Raw genomic sequence first — 17,993 nt, 5'->3', positions numbered from 1 at the left:
TGATCATGCTATGTTTCAAAAAGGAGGGTTGTCCTTCTTATGCTCATTGGCTAACAACTTGTGATTGATAAGTTGACTCATCACATCTGGGTTTTTGAAACCAGGATGGCAAAGGGGAAAACACTAATCTCGAGGCTTCAAAAACCAGTGGTTCATGTCATAGTATCTACATCCATCTTTTTGTACTGTCTATGGTCAGGACCAGCTCTATAATCTGGAAATAGTCCAGCTCATCACTACCTAAAAAAACTCCAAATAACCTTTATACCCTACAGGTTTTATACTAATTAAATAATGACGACCAGTGAAGTACAAAAATCAGTAAGCAGTAATATGTGGCCAGACAAGTTAGGTGCTATTTCTGTTTGGTTGAAAACACTTGCTGTTAACTAAAAAGCAGAAATTGTGATATGCATGACCAACCAGTGTTACCAAGGATTAACCTGGTATAGTCTGAGATCTCACAGATAGAATCAACTTCATTAGATGTTGAACAGAGCTGCATTAAATAGAGAGGCGGAGAAAATGATGTTACACAATATCGCCAAAAGTATTCACTCGTTTGCCTTCACACCCATATGAACTTGAGTGACATCCCATTCTTAATCCGTAGGGTTTAGTATGATGTTGGCCTTTGCAGCTATAACAACTTCAACTCTTCTGGGAAGGCTTTCCACAAGGTTCAGGAGTGTGTTTATGGGAAATTTTGACCATTCTTCCAGAAGTACATTTTTGAGGTCAGACACTGATATTGGATGAGAAGACCTGGCTCACAGTCTCCTCTCTAATTCCTACCAAAGGTGTTCTGTCAGGTTGAGGTCAGGACTCAGGTCAGTCAAGTTCTTCCACACCAAACTCACTCATCCATGTCTTTATGGACCTTGCTTTGTGCACTGGTGTGCAGTCATGTTGGAACAGGAAGGCCTCAAACTGTTCCTACAAAGTTGGGAGCATGAAATTGTCCAAAATGTATTGGTAAGCTGAAGCATCAAGAGTTCCTTTCACTGGAACTAAGGGGCTGAGCCCAACTCCTGAAAAACAACCCCACACCATAATCCCCCCTCCACCAAACTTTACACTTGACTGGCAAATTTCACGACTGGACTTACTGTACAGGTGAAATCCTATCACCTATCCTGAATTGACTGAGCTCCTGAGAGTGACCCATTCTTTCACAAATGTTTGTAGAAGCAGTCTGCATGCCTAGGTGCTTGGTTTTATACACCTATGTCCATGGAAGTGACTGGAACACATGAGTTCAATGATTTGGATGGATGAGTGAATACTTTTGGCAGTATAATGTATGCCTTATCAGTGAAAGTCAAATAGGATATTGATGTAGGATGGTCCTTATGGTTAATGTCAGACATGCAGATGCTCACATTACATAATTACAGCATAATTTGACTTAAAGAGCACTGGTGTCAGATTGGTACTCAGTAGCAAGGGAGGAGTTAGATTGGTTTCACAGTGTTTGGAAGAGGTTTTACTAACTGAAGGTCAAAGTGGCTCAAGGGTTCCTTGAAGGATCATTTTGTTGTACACCTCATTTTGTCTATGGCTGATTTAGATAGTTGCTGCTCTTTAAATGAAAATGAAATTGTAAGATCATCTAATTAGTTATCAGCATTGCAGTATTAATAGACAATACATACCATACAACAAGCTGTGTGTGTGTGTGTGTGTGTGTGTGTGTGTGGGGGGGGGGGGGTTACCTTAATGACACACCACCAGGCACAATTAAACCACTCGTATATACTGTCATAAGGACAATGAACCAGAGATGTGGATCAGAGCAGTGCTGAACTGCGCTGCAGTAGTGGCCTGTCATGGTAGCAGCACAACCGCTCTGTTTCCAAGCAGAGTCTTGCTGGCTGGGGAGCAGTGGGAGTGCTGCTGCTTTCAGCAGCCAATCAGATACTCGGGTGTGTTCGGCCAGGTAGAGCCACATTGCCAGAGGCTGTGCCTGTGTGTGTGTGTGTGTGTGTGTGTGTGTGTGTGTGTGTGTGTGTGTGTGGTGTGTGTGTGTGTGTGTGTGTGGCTTGTGTGTGTTGTGTGTGATTGTGTGATTGTGTGATATGATGTCCCCCCTTGCGCAGCATTTTGATGAGGCAGGCGACCTGTGTGTCCTGGCCAATGTCATCCTGAGGTGACGTAAGCTCATCATAGCCCACCTCCGCTTTGCCACTCCCTGAATACCTCTCTCGCTCCTCTCATGGTCACTCACTCACTGGGTCTCACTCTCATGCTGCCTCTTCTTTATATCATCTCTTATGGCATCTTTAATAACCAGCCCACTTACATAATCTCCACCCCTTTTTCCCGTCCCCTGCACTCCTTAAATATCTCCACCTGATTTTCTGCTCTATATATCTCCTTCCTATCTTTTGCTCTCCTCACCTCCGGATCGAAATTTCCTCTCTTTTTTTTTCTTCGCTTCTCTCTCTATCTCTATCCTTTCTGGTGTGGTGTCCTTGAAAGGTGCAGTGCTACTGCTAACTGGCTGCTACACAAGCAAAGTGAGGGGGAGGGTAAACTGTGGGAGACAGAGTCCTGCGCACTGCAAGATATTTGAATGCTGTATTTTCACATTGTTTGGAGTGTATTTGTCAGCTTGTTGTCTGGCTAGCATTGGCGGCCTCCCCATAGAGTTTTTTGCCATGTGCAGCACACTTGAGTATAAATCATGTCCAATAAATGGTTTAGAAGAAAAACAATTCAGCAAGTAGAGTGCTGACTGAGGCTCTTGTCTTCACAGTTGCGCCTGGATTATGGGAGTTAAAAGGCTAGAGAAAAGGTCCTTTGTGTTTTCCTCTCTGAGGAACATGTCATCCAGATGTGCAAACCTATCCAAAAATCAAAAAGAGACACGATTTTGAGAGCTTCCTCTTCTCCTGTTGTGAAGGTCAAAAGTTTAAGTTTTCCCCTTCGTTTCAAACATCATGTTGAATTTGCACCAACAGGATGAGCCAGTAAACTAAAGTCTTAAAAATGTCAGAGCTGTGATGAGTTTCTAATCCTCAAACAGCCTGTATATTATTCAGTTTAAGGATGAAGTGAGCAGTAGGAAACCTACATGCTTTGATATTAGAAATTACTCCATGATGCTGCATGCTTTATGTTTATTCTCACAGATTTAGACATTTTTCTAATACATCCTCACCTTGCCCCATTGTATATATTTTTCTGCTGAGGCCAAGAAGTGCATTTCCCCAGAAACCTTTTTTCTGAGTTTGTCAGATTTTCTTTTTTCTGCTGCTCTGTGAGGATTAGTATTTGAGCTGCAGACATGTTTATTAAGGGAAAAAAAAAAAAACTCAGAGAGCAGAAAAGTGCCATGCATGCCAGTGAGGCTGATGCTGATGCTGCTGGGTGAATTTGCAATGCTTCCAGATAGGACTGTGAGTGACATTTTTATCATTTTGGAGAGTGTTAGCAAAACACGTCTGCTGGCAGTCTGTTACAGCCCCAGTGTGGATTGAGCTAGCATTGTGTGAAGGTTTCCATTTCAACCCAGAAGAAATGTCAGAGTCACAATTCATCATCATGGTTATATTTAGGGAGAATTTGGCTTGGTGGCTTTGGTGCAGAGACCTTTTGTTAGTTATAAATATTAACAGTGCACAGTGACACACAGCAGAGGGGCGTAGAACGAACATACAAACAAACAGACTCAAATTTATGAATGCATAGATTTATTTCAAAATTTATTGCTTTGGGATACCATATAACTTCATTGTCCTCCCATTCCTGGCTGGCTGAATATGCTGGACATTATATTGCTATATCTCTACACTAATATACCATAAGCATGCATAACTGCATGTTTGGCTAACTGGAAAAGCATGTTTATAAACATGACATATTACACGTGTTGTTATTTATTTACAAACAACTAAGCCAAAATACAGAAGCAGTGTAAGAAAAAGTAAGTACACTCTTACTGCTTCTATAGGAAATAAGAGGGTAGGTATCAGCTGAATGCTGCTAATCAAATGTGCTTGATTAATTGATCATCAGTAAGTGTGAGCCCCTCTATTAAAGCAGAGGTTTTGGCAGTTTGCAGGTCTGGAGCATTCAGGTGTGTGTTAACACATCAACAATGACCTTTGAGAAGCAATTCTTCAATCTGGGAAGGGTTAAAAGACCATTTAAAAACAATTTGAAGTCTATCATTTCACAATCATGCAGCAGGACAATGATCCCAAGCACAGCAGCAAATCTACAACAGAATGACAGAAAAAGAAAAAAATTAAGGTGTTGCAGTGGCCCAGTCAAAGTCCAGACCTCAACTCAACTGAATTTCTGTGGTGGGACCTTAAGAGGGCTGTGCATAAATGAATACCCTCAAACCTCAATGAACTGAAGCCAAGTTATAAAGAAAAGTGGGTCAAGGACTGTGTGAATGATGCACAAGGACTTTGTGGACATGTACAGTGTTTGACATGTCTGATACTTCTATTTTTCCCCCTTATACCTGTTTTGGTGCCAGAGGACACATTTTACTATGTCTTGATTGTTAATGAAGTTGTTTGTAATTTCCAGGATTAAGTGAGAACAGCTATGTCGAGGTGTAGGGTCTTTAAAGGTCAGATTGTGCTTTGCTTTCCATTCAGTTCTATGCACTGGGTTTGTATGCATTTCTATGCAGTCATGTGAAAAACTAAGTACAGACTGATTGCTTCCACACATATTAAGAGAATAAGAAGCAGCCAGGTGCTGCTAACCAAATGCACTTGATGAAACAAGTGCATCTATAAAACCTGATGTTTTATAGATGCGGTCACATTTTGGTAGGATATTCCACTTTTATTTAATTTGGATGATGAATTGTGCAAAACAAAACAAACAAACAAACAAAAAAAAACCTCCTTATGGCCTCCTTATAATGATCTCTCCTTTAATATCATTATAGAGGTTGAACGGAGTCAGTGAGATAGAGAACACACATTAGTTCTCTGTTATTTGTTATTCCTCCCTTCCCTCTTCAAAAACTACTTTTCTACTACTTTTCACTCAACCCCCAATTACCCAGAAGCAGACTGACTTTGTAAAGATAGTGGCCAAAGAGTTTCCTGCACTCACATCTACAACAAAAACTGTCTTTTTAGCCATGTCTGATGGTATTCATTTCTGGAAATTACTGGCTTAAAAAAGTTTCTATTGAACCAACCCTTATCACCGAGTTTCCTTTGGTTGCCTCTCCCTTTGACTGAATTACATGATTTCCTGCGTTTCTTTAGAAGCTTCATTTCATTTAATGAGATTCTGTGCTGTGTCAGACCCCACAGTGTGTTGTTCCTCCCTCTGTACACATCTCTGAATTGAAGACAGACAAGACAAGTTCTTACTTACTGTTATCTGATTTCCTTCTCTTTGGTGAATGTGCTTCATAATATAATGAGGCGATTTAGCAGGGAACAGAGTGAATGAATTATACAACCACATGTCCGTTTGGGATGAACCCGAATTAGAATGAGAGTTTTAGGATGAATGAGAGGGAGGGGACTAAAGAGAAAGGGAGAAAAAGAAGGAAAAAGTAGTAAAAACCTGATGCTGGGTCAGTAGTTTATGAGTGTGAAAGCGGGAAAATGTAATCAACATCAAATATAAAGCTCTCCTTAAATTTCCCTCTGAATAACAAATCACAAAAAACAAACAGATCCCAAACAGCAGTTTAGATGACAAAATGTCAGTGGAGCGGTTTGCCGCTGCATCATCAAAGTGACACAGAAAATGGATGTCATTTTCACTCTAATTTGGGTGTTTGTCAGTCCCCTGTGGGTGCTGTGACGCACTGGCCAGACGCTTGTTTTCTCTCCTCTGTGACACTAGAGAGATTTGACGTTTGCCCGGTGATGATCGATACGCCACACTATGACATGGCACTCAAAGTCAAGTCATTAAATGCCACCATCTCAGTTCAATCAGATAAGCTTTAGCTGCCTTATTTGTTCAGCCTTATCCGACTCAAGCTGCAGGACCGAGTTTCATGTGTAACCACACACGGTCGCTGCACCTCTCCCTCTGTGAGGTTTATCCTCACTGCCACGATCCCCAGGCACTCAGTCTTTTCACACAATCAGCATTTCTACTCTACGAGCTGCACACCAAGAGCACAGTGTTGACGTGGACACGCCGGGTAAAGAGCTGTGACACAGGGTCATTTCTTCAGGCTGCCCTCCATCTGCAGATGTCAGGAAACAGATTCACTCATGCAGGTGAGACTTTGTGCTGCGTAACTCCATCAGAAGAGCTGTGGAGCCGTGCCAGCCGGGGAGACTTTTCTTTATGTAGATGCTGAATATTTCAGTTGTTGCATGTTAGGTTTATTTATGTTTATGTTATATTTCTTAAGGAAGCTCCGTAGATGACGATTCAGTCAGAAACACCCATTGTTTTTTCTGGGCGCAGTGAGAGCCTTCTTTTCACTGCAGAAGAATCTGCATTCACTGCATACCCATTTCCCCTCTGCAGGAAAAGTAGGAAGTGGTGTGAGTCTAGAGGGGTAATATTAAACTTACATGCAACACGGTTTCATTGTGTTGCCTCTGTGTATTTGAAATAAGACAGGTATTGAAAATAAACAAAAAAATCTTACAGTAAATGTTCATTTTCCTTTTTAGACTTTTATGTCTTTTACTAGGATTTACTCATGAAAGAGGCCAATTTTAAAATATTTACACATCCTTGTATGTCATATCATGTCAGTTATAAGAACTCCAGAATCCAGAGGGACATAAAACAGGAGTTTCCTGCTGTTTTGGTGCTAAAACATACCCAAAGACCGAAACCTTTTTCAGCAAATTCAAGCCAACGGCACTGTTTCATCTGGACTAGGCTTACAGTACTGCGCAAAAGTCTTGAGGCACTGCTCATTTCTTTATATTTTGCACCCTAGGAGCCAGACGTTCTTGTAATTTTTAGAGCAATAGTTCTCCAGGCTTTCTAAGAGTATTTGAAAGTTTTTATTTGGACATTAGCTGCTTTTTCATTCATTTTCTGTCCAGTCTTTGTACCTGACCATTTTCAGAGGAGTGTGTGTGTGTGTTTTAATATTGAGCCTACACATAACAGACAATGCAGCAAAGAACCAATTTTAAATCCTCTTTCTTTAGTTGAATCTATAAAGAGTGGATGGATCATCACTATGTATGGGGGAGGTCAAGAGAGAGGTACAGTGAGTGTTTACAGCCATCTATAAAACACACTAGAGGCTCTGCCATGATTTGGAGCTGCATTTCAGCCAGTGGTGTTGGGGATCTTGTCAAAATTGATGGAATTATGAATGCAGAAAAGTACCATCAGATTTTGACCCACCATGCAATACCATCTGGAAAGTTTCTGATTGGCAACAGCTTCTTATTTCAGCATGACAATGATCCCAAATACACTACCAATGCAGTAAAAGCATACCTGGATAGAAAAACACACAATGGGACGTGATAAGTCATGGATTGGCCTCCCCAGAGCCTAAACCTCAAGCAGTGTGGGATCATCTTGAGAGAGAACAGAACAAAAGGCAGCTGAAATCCAAATAAGAGCTTTGAATGTCATTCAAGAAGCCTGGAGAACTATTCCTGAAGACTACTGAAAGAAATGACAAGAAAGCTGCCTAAGAGATTTATTGTTTATGTGGATTAATTGTTTTTCTCTTGATGATACTTTCTTTAAACATATAGCACATTTTGGGGTCAACTTGAAAAAAAGGCAGTGAGGTCAGAGGTCAAATGTGACATGACAGTCCCTCTATGCCTACATGTTGTCAATATAATGGCAGTAAGAAACATAGTTTTAAATAGCTCTATATAGCATTATTATCACTTTGACCTTCAGATCAATTTATTGACCTTGAAGGAGAAGTCAGAGGTCACATTCTATTTTTTCTTTATACTGTACTTTCTATATGTTGACAACACATGCTGCACTTGTAAGAATTGTAATTTCTACATTATAAGGCTTTTTGTCAATTTTTGACCATCCATCCATCCATCCATCCATCCATCCTCTTCAGCATATGCAATTCAGGGTCATGGGGTGTCTGGAGCCTATCCCAGCTGCCATAAGGTGAGAGGCAGGGTACACCCTGGACAGGTCGCCAGTCTGTCACAGGGCTAACACAGAGAGACAGACAACCATTCACACTCACATTCATGCCTGTGGGCAATTTAGAATCACTAATTAACTGAACAACACTAGCTGCATGTCTTTGGACTGTGGGAAGAGCTGGAGTATCCTCAGAGAACCCACACAGACACAGGGAGAACATGCAAACTCCACACAGAAAGATCCTGGCCAGATAGTGTCTGTAAGCCAAATTTTAATGAATTGTTAACATGACCCCACTCTACAATGCTGCAAAGGTTTATCATAATTCATTCAAAACTTTTTGAACTATCATACGTACAGACAGAATGGCATACATGCACGCATGCATGCACGTAAATGATACCAAAACATACCCTCCTTGTTGGGGGCAAGTACAAGGAAACTTGCCCAAAAGAGTTCAGGGTGTGCTGAAGAATAAAGTTGGTCATAATGACTATTGAATCATATTGACTTTAAAGCTCATCAGATTTTACAAACTGTGTTTACCTTATATTGTGCATTTTCATCTATGTATGTCCATGTTTCAATAAATTGCTGCACCTATTTCCCATTTTCCTAATAAAATATAAAGAAATGAGGTGTGGCTCAAGATTTCTGCACAGTACTGTACACTCACTTTGCTGACTGCTCACACTTATGTGCCATTCAGGTGGCTGCTTTGGAAAACAAGCATGGGTAGGAATCAGTGGTGTGTTTTAAAAGTACAATGCTGTCACAATTTGTTGCCCAAGACAAATATTGTACAGTGATTTTAATGATGTTATCCTCAATGAAATATTACTATACACTCACTATATAAGAAGTAGGTAGTACCCCTTTTTGCCTTATTTCTTCAACAATGGGCTGAAAACATTCATGAGAGCATCACACAGTTTCTGAAATACCCAGACCAGCCTGTCTGGCACCAACAACATGCCACGTTCAAAGTCACTTGAATCACTTTTTTTTCTCCATTCTGATGCTCAATTTGAACTTCAGCAGGTCATCGTGACGATGGCCACATGCCTGAATGCATGCCATTGTGTTGCTGCCATGTGATTGGCTTATTAGATATTTTTGTTAGTGATCAGGAACAGGTACACCTAATAAAGTAGCCAGTGAGTGTGTCTGTGTAACTGTGTGAGGAAAAAAAGCAGAAATACTGTATTTACTGACTGCACTACAGTGTCAGTGTATGCATATCATTTTTTATTCAGTTTTAATGATGCAGGCCTATCAGGTCCATTTATTAGCTTTGTGATCATCTTTCCTCTGCTGTCCATTGTTTTCCCCCTGTGACTTTCATTCATGTTACATGAAAAATGTAAAACGTTCAGCCAATAGCAAGAGAGATAATTCAAAACAAGTCTCAACAGTAATAAATCTCTGTCTTGAAGTGAAATAGTACTCAAAGGGTGGGGTCTGTTTAGTTTGTTGTTTGATGTTCATCTATTATTAGTGCATCAGCGTGACCAGGATGCTTTTCTGGTCCTTGTAACAGTTACTGTACTGCTGTCATAAAATCAGGGAATAAAAACAGGGAAGCTTTCATTACACTGTGCAGCTTGGATCTGAAGCAATAATTCTTCTAGTATAGTACACATGCATTCGGTTATGTACATCTGAAAATCATTGTTTGCCAATTGTAATTTTCTTTTGGAAACAGACAGCCTGGCTCTCTGTTTCCCACAGTAAACAATTTTCAGTTTAGTAGTTTACATGCTACACTTGAGGATTCAGAGCTTGCAACGCTGTTTGAGCAGGTGGCGCTCATTGTTTTGCTCGGGGCCTCTGGCAGGACACACAACATCTGACACAGCGTTGTTCGTTAACCACGAACCTTTTACGTTTTTTGAGGCGGTCTTGCGAGCAAACCTCCCGATGATATTTTTAGGGGACGTTACTTGATGCTGGCAGATTGTGCCATTCATCCACCACACAGTAGAGTTTAAGGACTCCTGGGATTGGGGTGGTATGGATGATGACTTCCTCAGCCCCTGAAAGTTGTGAGTACATACCATCTGTCAGTGCACTGACCTCTCAAAATTGTGGTTTGGACAGTTTTATAGGCTGGGCTGAGCTGTGGTCTTAAGCTTTCCATTTGAGCTGGGTTGAAGTGCACACAGGCTGACAGCAGAGTACAAGGAGAAATCTTTTTATCCCAACAGTTCTCTGTCTGTTCTGTTTACTGCCGCATCTATCACTCCCCTCTCTGCAGCCCAGCCACGTTGTTTTTGGTTTCTCAGTGATCATTTTGTAAGAACTGAAATTAGCATATCTAAACAATTTAAGCTGAGTGTTTGTCTTGCTGCTATGCTGAAGTGAATCTTTCACTTTTTATTGATTTGGCATTGATTAGCTGCTAGGTGTGTTCATTTCAGCTACGTGGTTTGTATTGTGTTTGATGACTCAATAAAATGCAGGTGAAATACTGTTGAATCATGGGATGATTTTTTTTTGCATGTAACCAATTCAAAAGCTCATTAATGTTGTTTTTTCTCTTTTTATAACAAAATACTGAAAGACTTTTGCATTCACATGCTGTGTGTGAGCACCACTTCCTACTATATAGATACAGATGTGCAGAGATTCACAAAGCTTTCTGCTACAAACACATGCTCCTGCAGAGAAATTCTTGAAACATTATTAGAGATTTTTAAGAATTTTACTTTAAACTTAAGACAAAATTTCCAGAAAAGATACATATTTAATGAAGCATTTTAGCCCTGAAAAAAGTAAAAGTGAGGTGAAATGCTACTAGGAGCAAGGAGGAGGACTTTTAAGAGGCTTAAGAGTTTATGAAGAAGAGGAGAAATTATTTGTAAGAAAAAGAGGCACGAGAAATATTCTCTAAATGTTAAATAAGAGTGAGGTAGTGAAATGCTACAGATTTAAGCTTTTTTTTCTTAAACTCATGGGTAACATTGTTTAATCATAGCTTTTTAACATGCTGTTTATTTATTTTGCCCTTTGTCTTAGGTTATTTAAGGTTTGAGGATGGATGCATTCTAGGCTTTTATTATTAGTATCCAAAATCCTATTAAAAGGCAACATTTAACAGTATATAAGTCTGTCATTTAATAGAGAAGTGAGCCAGTGCTTTCCTCCTAGATGTACTTATTTATAGATTATTATAAGTACAGTTGTATAAAACATTTTCACAGGATTGCATTGAGTCCTGTGAAAAACTAAGCACAGCTTACTGCTTTTATAGGAATTAAGAGGGAAAGTAGCAGCCAGATGCTGCTAATCAAATTCAATTGATTAATTGATCATCAGCAAGTGTGAGCACCTCTACGAAAGCAGATGTTTTGGCTGTTTGCTGGTCTGGAGCATTCATGTGTTTTAACACAATGACACAATCTTTCCAGAAGTGGACATCACAGCAGTTTCTTTCCAAGGTCAGACTGTTCAATGCTCAATCAGAGAAATTGCAAAAACCCCAAGAGCTGCATCTCAGGCTCTGCAGGCCTCAGTTAGCATGTGAAATGTTCAAGTTCATGATAGTACAACTAGAAAAAGACTGAACAGGTATGGCTTGTTTGGAAGGGTTGCAAGGAGAAAGTCTCTTCTCTCTAAAAAGAACACGGCAGCACAGCTTAGGTTTGCAAAGTTGCATCTGAACAAACCACAAGACTTCTGAACCAGTGTATTTTGGACACATGAGACCAAAGTGGAGGTGTTTGACAGTAATGCACAGCAGCATGTTTGGAGAAAACCAAACACAGCATATCAGCACAGACCTCATACCACCTCCCAAGTACAGTGGTGGAGGGGTGATGATTTGGGCTTGTTTTGCAGCAACTGTACCTGGCACCTTTCAGTCATGAGTCAACAGTGAACTCCTTCCTATTCAAAGGTATTAGCCTTAAAAGAGATGTGCATAAACAAATGCCTCTTAACTCCACTGAACTGAAGCAATACTTTAAAGACGGGTGGACCAAAATTCCTCCAGTAGAACCAAAAGGAAACTAGAAGGCCACTCAGAAAGGTCAGACCTCTATCAAGGCCAATATGCTGATCAAAAATCATAATAATATGCTAAAAATTATTAGATGAAAATACAACAAAAATAAAATGAAATGCACACACTCTCGAGTGATTGTAAAACAACTTGGTAATGCTAATAATCAACAAAGGTCAATGCTGATTGGCCCTATACTCATTTTCTGAGACAGCTGTTTCATAGGTCTAAAACATCTGTTTTGCACATCCCTTTGAGCACGGGCCCTGTAGGGAGATTTTCTACTGAGATATTATTGCAAACTGCCGAATGGTTCTTTAAAGACATAAAATTTGTCAGCCCTCACTGACCACTGAACTGCCTCAAGTCTCAAGCAGTTGCCTGGCATGCCTGTTCACAAAATTGGATCTTTAACAAAATTTAATGTCGTCTTTATGTGCCTGCCTAGCAGGAGGCAGTAAATAATAAAGTCCAGAAATAACTGAGCACTACAGTTTTCAACAATTTACTCAGACAGGTGTAAATGTGCATTTTGGGGGCTATTATCAGTGGCAGGTTGTTCCAGTGAGTATTTACAGAAACAACAGTGAACTACAGTGCTTATGTGAGGAGAGAACATGTCACCCAGTGCGCTGATGTTTTTTAATGTTTCAACAAGTCTGTGATAAGCAATATTAGTGTTTTTTTCTTTAAATGGATCAGTTAATTACTGCTTTTGGTCTTTGTGGCACTTACTGTAGTATAACACCAGGCCTACCCTTTAACAAGGCCAATGCAATTGAACAACTGAACAATGTCACACTAGAAAAGCCATACAATGCACACTAGGTACCTGGCTAAAACGAATTTGCAGGTCCTGTTGATGGTGTGGCTTTTAAATGCAATAGCTCGCTGTGCTTTTATTTGTTTTTGTCTGCATTAACAGAAAATAAAAATAATCTCTCTTCTCTTCATCCCACTCTCTCTTAGTACAAACAAGTGGAGCAGTATATGTCCTTCCACAAGCTGCCCGCTGACTTCCGACAGAAAATCCATGATTATTATGAACACAGATACCAGGGCAAGATGTTTGATGAGGAGAGCATTCTGGGAGAACTCAGTGAGCCTCTGAGAGAAGTGAGACAATAATGCACTTTAGTTCCATAAATGTGATTTCATTATATTATTATATTGAGGTATTTTTATATTAAAACACATTCACTATTTCAGTGTGACGGTACACATTTTGCTGTTCTTTTTTGCACCAAATATGTGTCTCGTCTCAGGAAATTGTCAACTTCAACTGTCGCAAGCTGGTGGCATCGATGCCGCTGTTCGCCAACGCAGAGCCAAACTTTGTGACAGCCATGCTTACTAAGCTACGTTTTGAGGTATTCCAGCCACAAGATTACATTATAAGGGAGGGCACTATCGGCAAGAAAATGTACTTTATCCAGCATGGAGTCTGCAGCGTCATCACCAAGGGCACACTTGCAATGAAACTCTCTGATGGCTCTTATTTTGGAGGTAACATGATTTTTTTCAGTTGATTTTTTTTTTTTTTTTTTTTTTTGGTAGTGAAATTTTTTTTAACCTTTTTTAAGCTGTGGCATTTTCTGTTTCCCTGTTTCAGAGATCTGTTTGTTGACGAGGGGTCGGCGAACAGCCAGCGTGCGAGCAGAGACTTACTGTCGACTTTACTCTCTGTCTGTTGACCACTTCAATGAAGTGCTGGAAGAATACCCCATGATGAGAAGAGCCTTTGAGACTGTTGCCATTGATCGTCTAGACCGCATAGGTAAAACAATAATTTCAGATTTACAGAAGAAATTAATTAGGGAGGTTACAAAGAAGTGAGTGAAATATTCTTCCAATAATTTTATAGTCTGCCTTTTTGGTACATTTATTACTAGCATTATATACCCAAGTACATCTCTACAGCATCAGCTGCTAAGTGTTTCTGCAATCTTTTCTTTTTTGATTAAAGAAATTACTTCTCTGAAATGAAGCTGTGCATGAAAAACAAAAGAAAAATGTTTCCAGAATATGAAAATAGGCAGCAAAATGAGCTGAGCTCTTTCCTCAGAATAACACAGGATACTGTAACAATAGATGAAAGTACAGGGTGACACGTATATTTCCTGAGGGCTTGTTCTGCTAGAGGATGTACCTGGTGTGAAGGGCATCACATTCTATATCTAAATCGTGTTGTTCTCTCTTTATATGTCATCCTATTTCCATGTATTTCTGCATTATTCACCTTTATGCACTCCTTGTCCCTTCCTTTCTCATTACTGCTTCTACCTTTTTATCTTAAATAATTAGTCCATGTTTCATTTCTTTCTGCAGGTAAAAAGAACTCCATCTTGATGCACAAGGTGCAGCATGATCTCAACTCTGGTGTCTTCAATAACAGGGAGAATGAGATGATTCAGGAGATCGTCAAGTATGACCGTGAGATGGTGAAACTGGTTGACTTGCAGCGGCCGCGGGCCATGTCTATGACCCCCTCACTCGGCGGCATCTTTGCCCCTCCCGGTCAGACGCAGACAGGCTCTGCTATCGCCACCCTCCAGCAAGCTGTGGCCATGAGCTTCTGCCCTCAGATGGCAAGTCCATTGGTGGGTCCAGGGACTCTGCAGTCTCCCCGCATGGTGCGAAGGTTCCAGGTGATGCAGAACCTGTCCAGTCCAGTGTCCATGTCTCCTCTTCAGTCTCAGCCTCCTCTGACACTTGGAGGGGCGTTTGGATCTGCAATTTCGAGCCCCCCAGTCCAAAGCCCGCTTGCAGCTTCAGGACGGACTTTCCAGCACTTGGCAAGCGTAGGACCCTCAGGGTCCCAGCTGTCCCTAGTACAGCACCATGCACCCAGCCCCACACAGACCCAGCAGAGGCCTGCCTCACACAAGAGCACCCACTCCCTTCATATGGGTAGCTTGAGTCAGGACACTCGTGCCCTGTCTGCCTCCCAGCCTTCACTCCCGCAGGAGGGAACACCGCAAGCTGCTTCTGCAGCCCCCAGCCCTCCGCCCTCCACTCGCACCTCCAACACTTCCATTGGACCTCCGCAGCCCCCTCACTCCAGCATGCCAGGGCCTTCAGGGGTGGTGAGATCATCGGGAGCCCAACAGAGGGTGGCATTTGCCTCTACACCTCCTCCTGGTGGACCTGCTGGAATGGGGGCAGTAGCAGCAGCTGCTGGATCAGGACCTCCAGACTCTGGAGTTCCCAAGAAAGATTCAATTGTCAGCCTTCCAGAGCTAGACTCTGCCAGATCCCGGCTGTCTTCCAACTTGTGACCCTGGTAGTGTTCAAGAAAGAGGCCTTTTTTGTAGGAGAATCTATTCAGTTTAGGTCAGTTCAGCTGATCTCAGTTCAGCTTGCTAAATGACCAATCAGCTACCGCCAGCGCCACCAGTCATTTGACCTGGATGCACTGTGTGCTGGTGTCAGCAGAAGGAAAAGAGCTACTCAAAGTCTTGACACTTTGGCTAGGAGGAGTCTATACAATTAAGCTAGTATAACTTAAGGTTGAACTGGTCTAGTCTACTGTGCCAGCACCTTTAGTCTTAGTATCACCCCTTTCACTCTGCTTCCAAACACCTACTGTATATCGCTGTCTTTTCTGTAAAGATAAGAAGAAAAGAATGATTGATGTAACTATTGCATACTGTGTAGAATCCATGCAATGCAATCTAGCAGGAGCTGGACTTAAACTGAAAATCAGGGACTTGAGGTCAAATGACAATGACATTTTAAGCGTCCAAAAGTGTTTTGAGTGTAACTTTTCTGTATAAGCTGTCGTAGCAAAAGAACACATTGCTCTTCATATTGTTTCAAATAGTAATGGAAATAGTGTTTTAGACCGCTGGTCGATCTTACATCGATGTGTAAATAGTTGATGAAAAAAGTACGGAAGGATATTATATTCATCGTATCTACCCAAACCAAAGTTGAGCTTGAACACCAAGTCTGGTTGTGTCTGTATCAACTAAAAAAAAAAACAAAAAAACAAAAAAAAAAGAAACATTGAAGAAAATGCCATTTATTTAACTGCCTTGATTCAACATTAGAAGCCATATATTTGGTTTGTGTGTATGTATATATGTGGGTGTAAGTTTGTGCGTGTGAGTTTGTTGATATGTTTTGGTTTCATTTTCAGAGAATGGACTCACACTCACTACACTACATGGTTGGTTTGACACGCTGATGGTGGCACTGACCTGCTTTCAGGAAACACCTCTGAAGCTGTTTGGTCAGTGCGCTGATTGTAACCCTGAAGGCAAAGGTGGTTAAAATATCTGAGCTTTACTGAAAGAACACATTTGTGAACAACCCATACTGTATACTTGCTTGTTTCTGTCTAGGTTTATTGATTAACACATGCAATATAATTCTGCAATACTCTACCCGCCTATATATAAATATATATGAATATAAATATCTATACATATGCTGTACAGGAAAGTGAACGTCTTTCTTTTTCATATTGTTTTGTTTTTAATGTGAAATCTTAAAGAATCCAGCAGCTATTGTGGCTTCACTTGAGGTATTGTAATCCAGTGACCATGTTGTTACCTTAACCAAAAATGTTTGAGAGAATGACAGGACTTGTAGTATAACTTTTTGTTTTTTGTTAAAACAGAGAATACAAACTGTTTAATTCTGGTTTCATGTCACAGGAACAATCCATGCTTTGAGTTTGGCAGGTCAGATCCTTAAAAAAAAAAAAAAAAAAAAAAAAAATCACTTGAGCTGAACTAATTTTATTAGATATTAAATTGTGAGATAAATGGGGTTTTGGGGGAAGGCAATATGGGGCATAAAAATGCCTCACTTGTAAAAAGTACTTGCTCCATATAAAAGTCTTTATGTGTCCCATTTCACCCAAAACTCCCATGAATGTCTCACTGTGTCGGGTGGAGGCTTGAGTAGCTGGTTATATTTATTCGAAATATTCTGATCCTGTTGAACCTGAAATACTTCTCATGCTGAATGTACGCCATACGAGAAGGAAGACAGCTAATCAGATATAAACTGCCATGTAAATAAAGGGACAGAGATTTAAAGAGGCTTTTTATGATGCAAGGGGGGTGTGGCCATTGCTGTATGTGTTGCAGAGTGTCCGTGTGATCTTTTTTTTTTATGGTTTGATGATGCTTCTCTGGGTTGAACATTGCTATATTTAACCTGTATGTTACAACCCAATCTCTAGCTCTAAAATGAGAGGATCCTTTTTTTCTCTTCTTCTTCTTTTTATTAGTTAATTTATTGAAGTGGGCGTGAATAAGAGTGAGTCATAACAACTTTGAGCTCCTTGGTCCAAAGTGAGCACTGAAGACATCCAATTAAGCACCTGGTGTTGCACTACGACCTTGTAATCAAAATGAAAATCGATGCTCTATTCTCTTAAAATGGTTGCAGTACTTCTCTTGGGCCCATTATCTGGTTAAACTGTAAGGAAGGAAAGTGACTCCAATTGGGTTAGAAAATAGGCAGCTGATTCATTGTGTTAAACAAACACCACGTCCACCTTTTTCAGCTCTGAACATCGACAGAGTCTAATTGTAAAGTCGATGCGATGGACATTTCACTCAGGTTTGCTACCTTTCCAGAGAGATGTATCGATTGCCGCAGCGTGGCTTTCCATTGATTTATGTAGACTTGTCTATCCTCCCCATCATCCACTTGTTGATTTAACCATGCTGAAAGATTCCCCTTGAAATCTGATTGGCTTAGATAAATATGGAGGAGGCCTAGTGAAGTCGTAACCCTGAGATTGTTATTAGCTTAACACTCTGCTGTTTGGTTGTGATCACTTATCCTGTGAACTGTTTGAAACAAGGCGTAGGTGATTGTTTTTAATCCAAGGGCTTCATTATATGGCTTGTAAAACCTGGCTCACTGTTGCTGTAGAGCAGCCACATGTTCTCTTTCTGTTTGATCAATAACATGCACTAAA

The 17,993-nt window shown here is 40.6% G+C and overlaps 1 protein-coding gene across 1 annotated transcript in view; it reads left to right on the top strand.

Moving 5' to 3' along the window:
* The window catches only part of LOC115796474 (potassium/sodium hyperpolarization-activated cyclic nucleotide-gated channel 2), a 35,048-nt gene extending 18,555 nt beyond the window's left edge, over nucleotides 1-16,493 (top strand). The window contains 4 exon segments of the mRNA XM_075074442.1: nucleotides 13,022-13,168; nucleotides 13,318-13,558; nucleotides 13,665-13,829; nucleotides 14,381-16,493. Of these exon segments, the coding sequence (XP_074930543.1) occupies nucleotides 13,022-13,168; nucleotides 13,318-13,558; nucleotides 13,665-13,829; nucleotides 14,381-15,330 (1,503 nt within the window). The 3' untranslated portion in view covers nucleotides 15,331-16,493.
* The last annotated feature ends 1,500 nt before the right edge of the window (nucleotides 16,494-17,993 follow it).

Source organism: Archocentrus centrarchus, chromosome 17, assembly GCF_007364275.1.
Source record: "Archocentrus centrarchus isolate MPI-CPG fArcCen1 chromosome 17, fArcCen1, whole genome shotgun sequence".
NCBI classification, from domain to species: Eukaryota; Metazoa; Chordata; class Actinopteri; order Cichliformes; family Cichlidae; genus Archocentrus; species Archocentrus centrarchus.
Note: the sequence above shows the minus strand (reverse complement) of the source record. Positions and strands in the feature narration are given on the sequence as shown.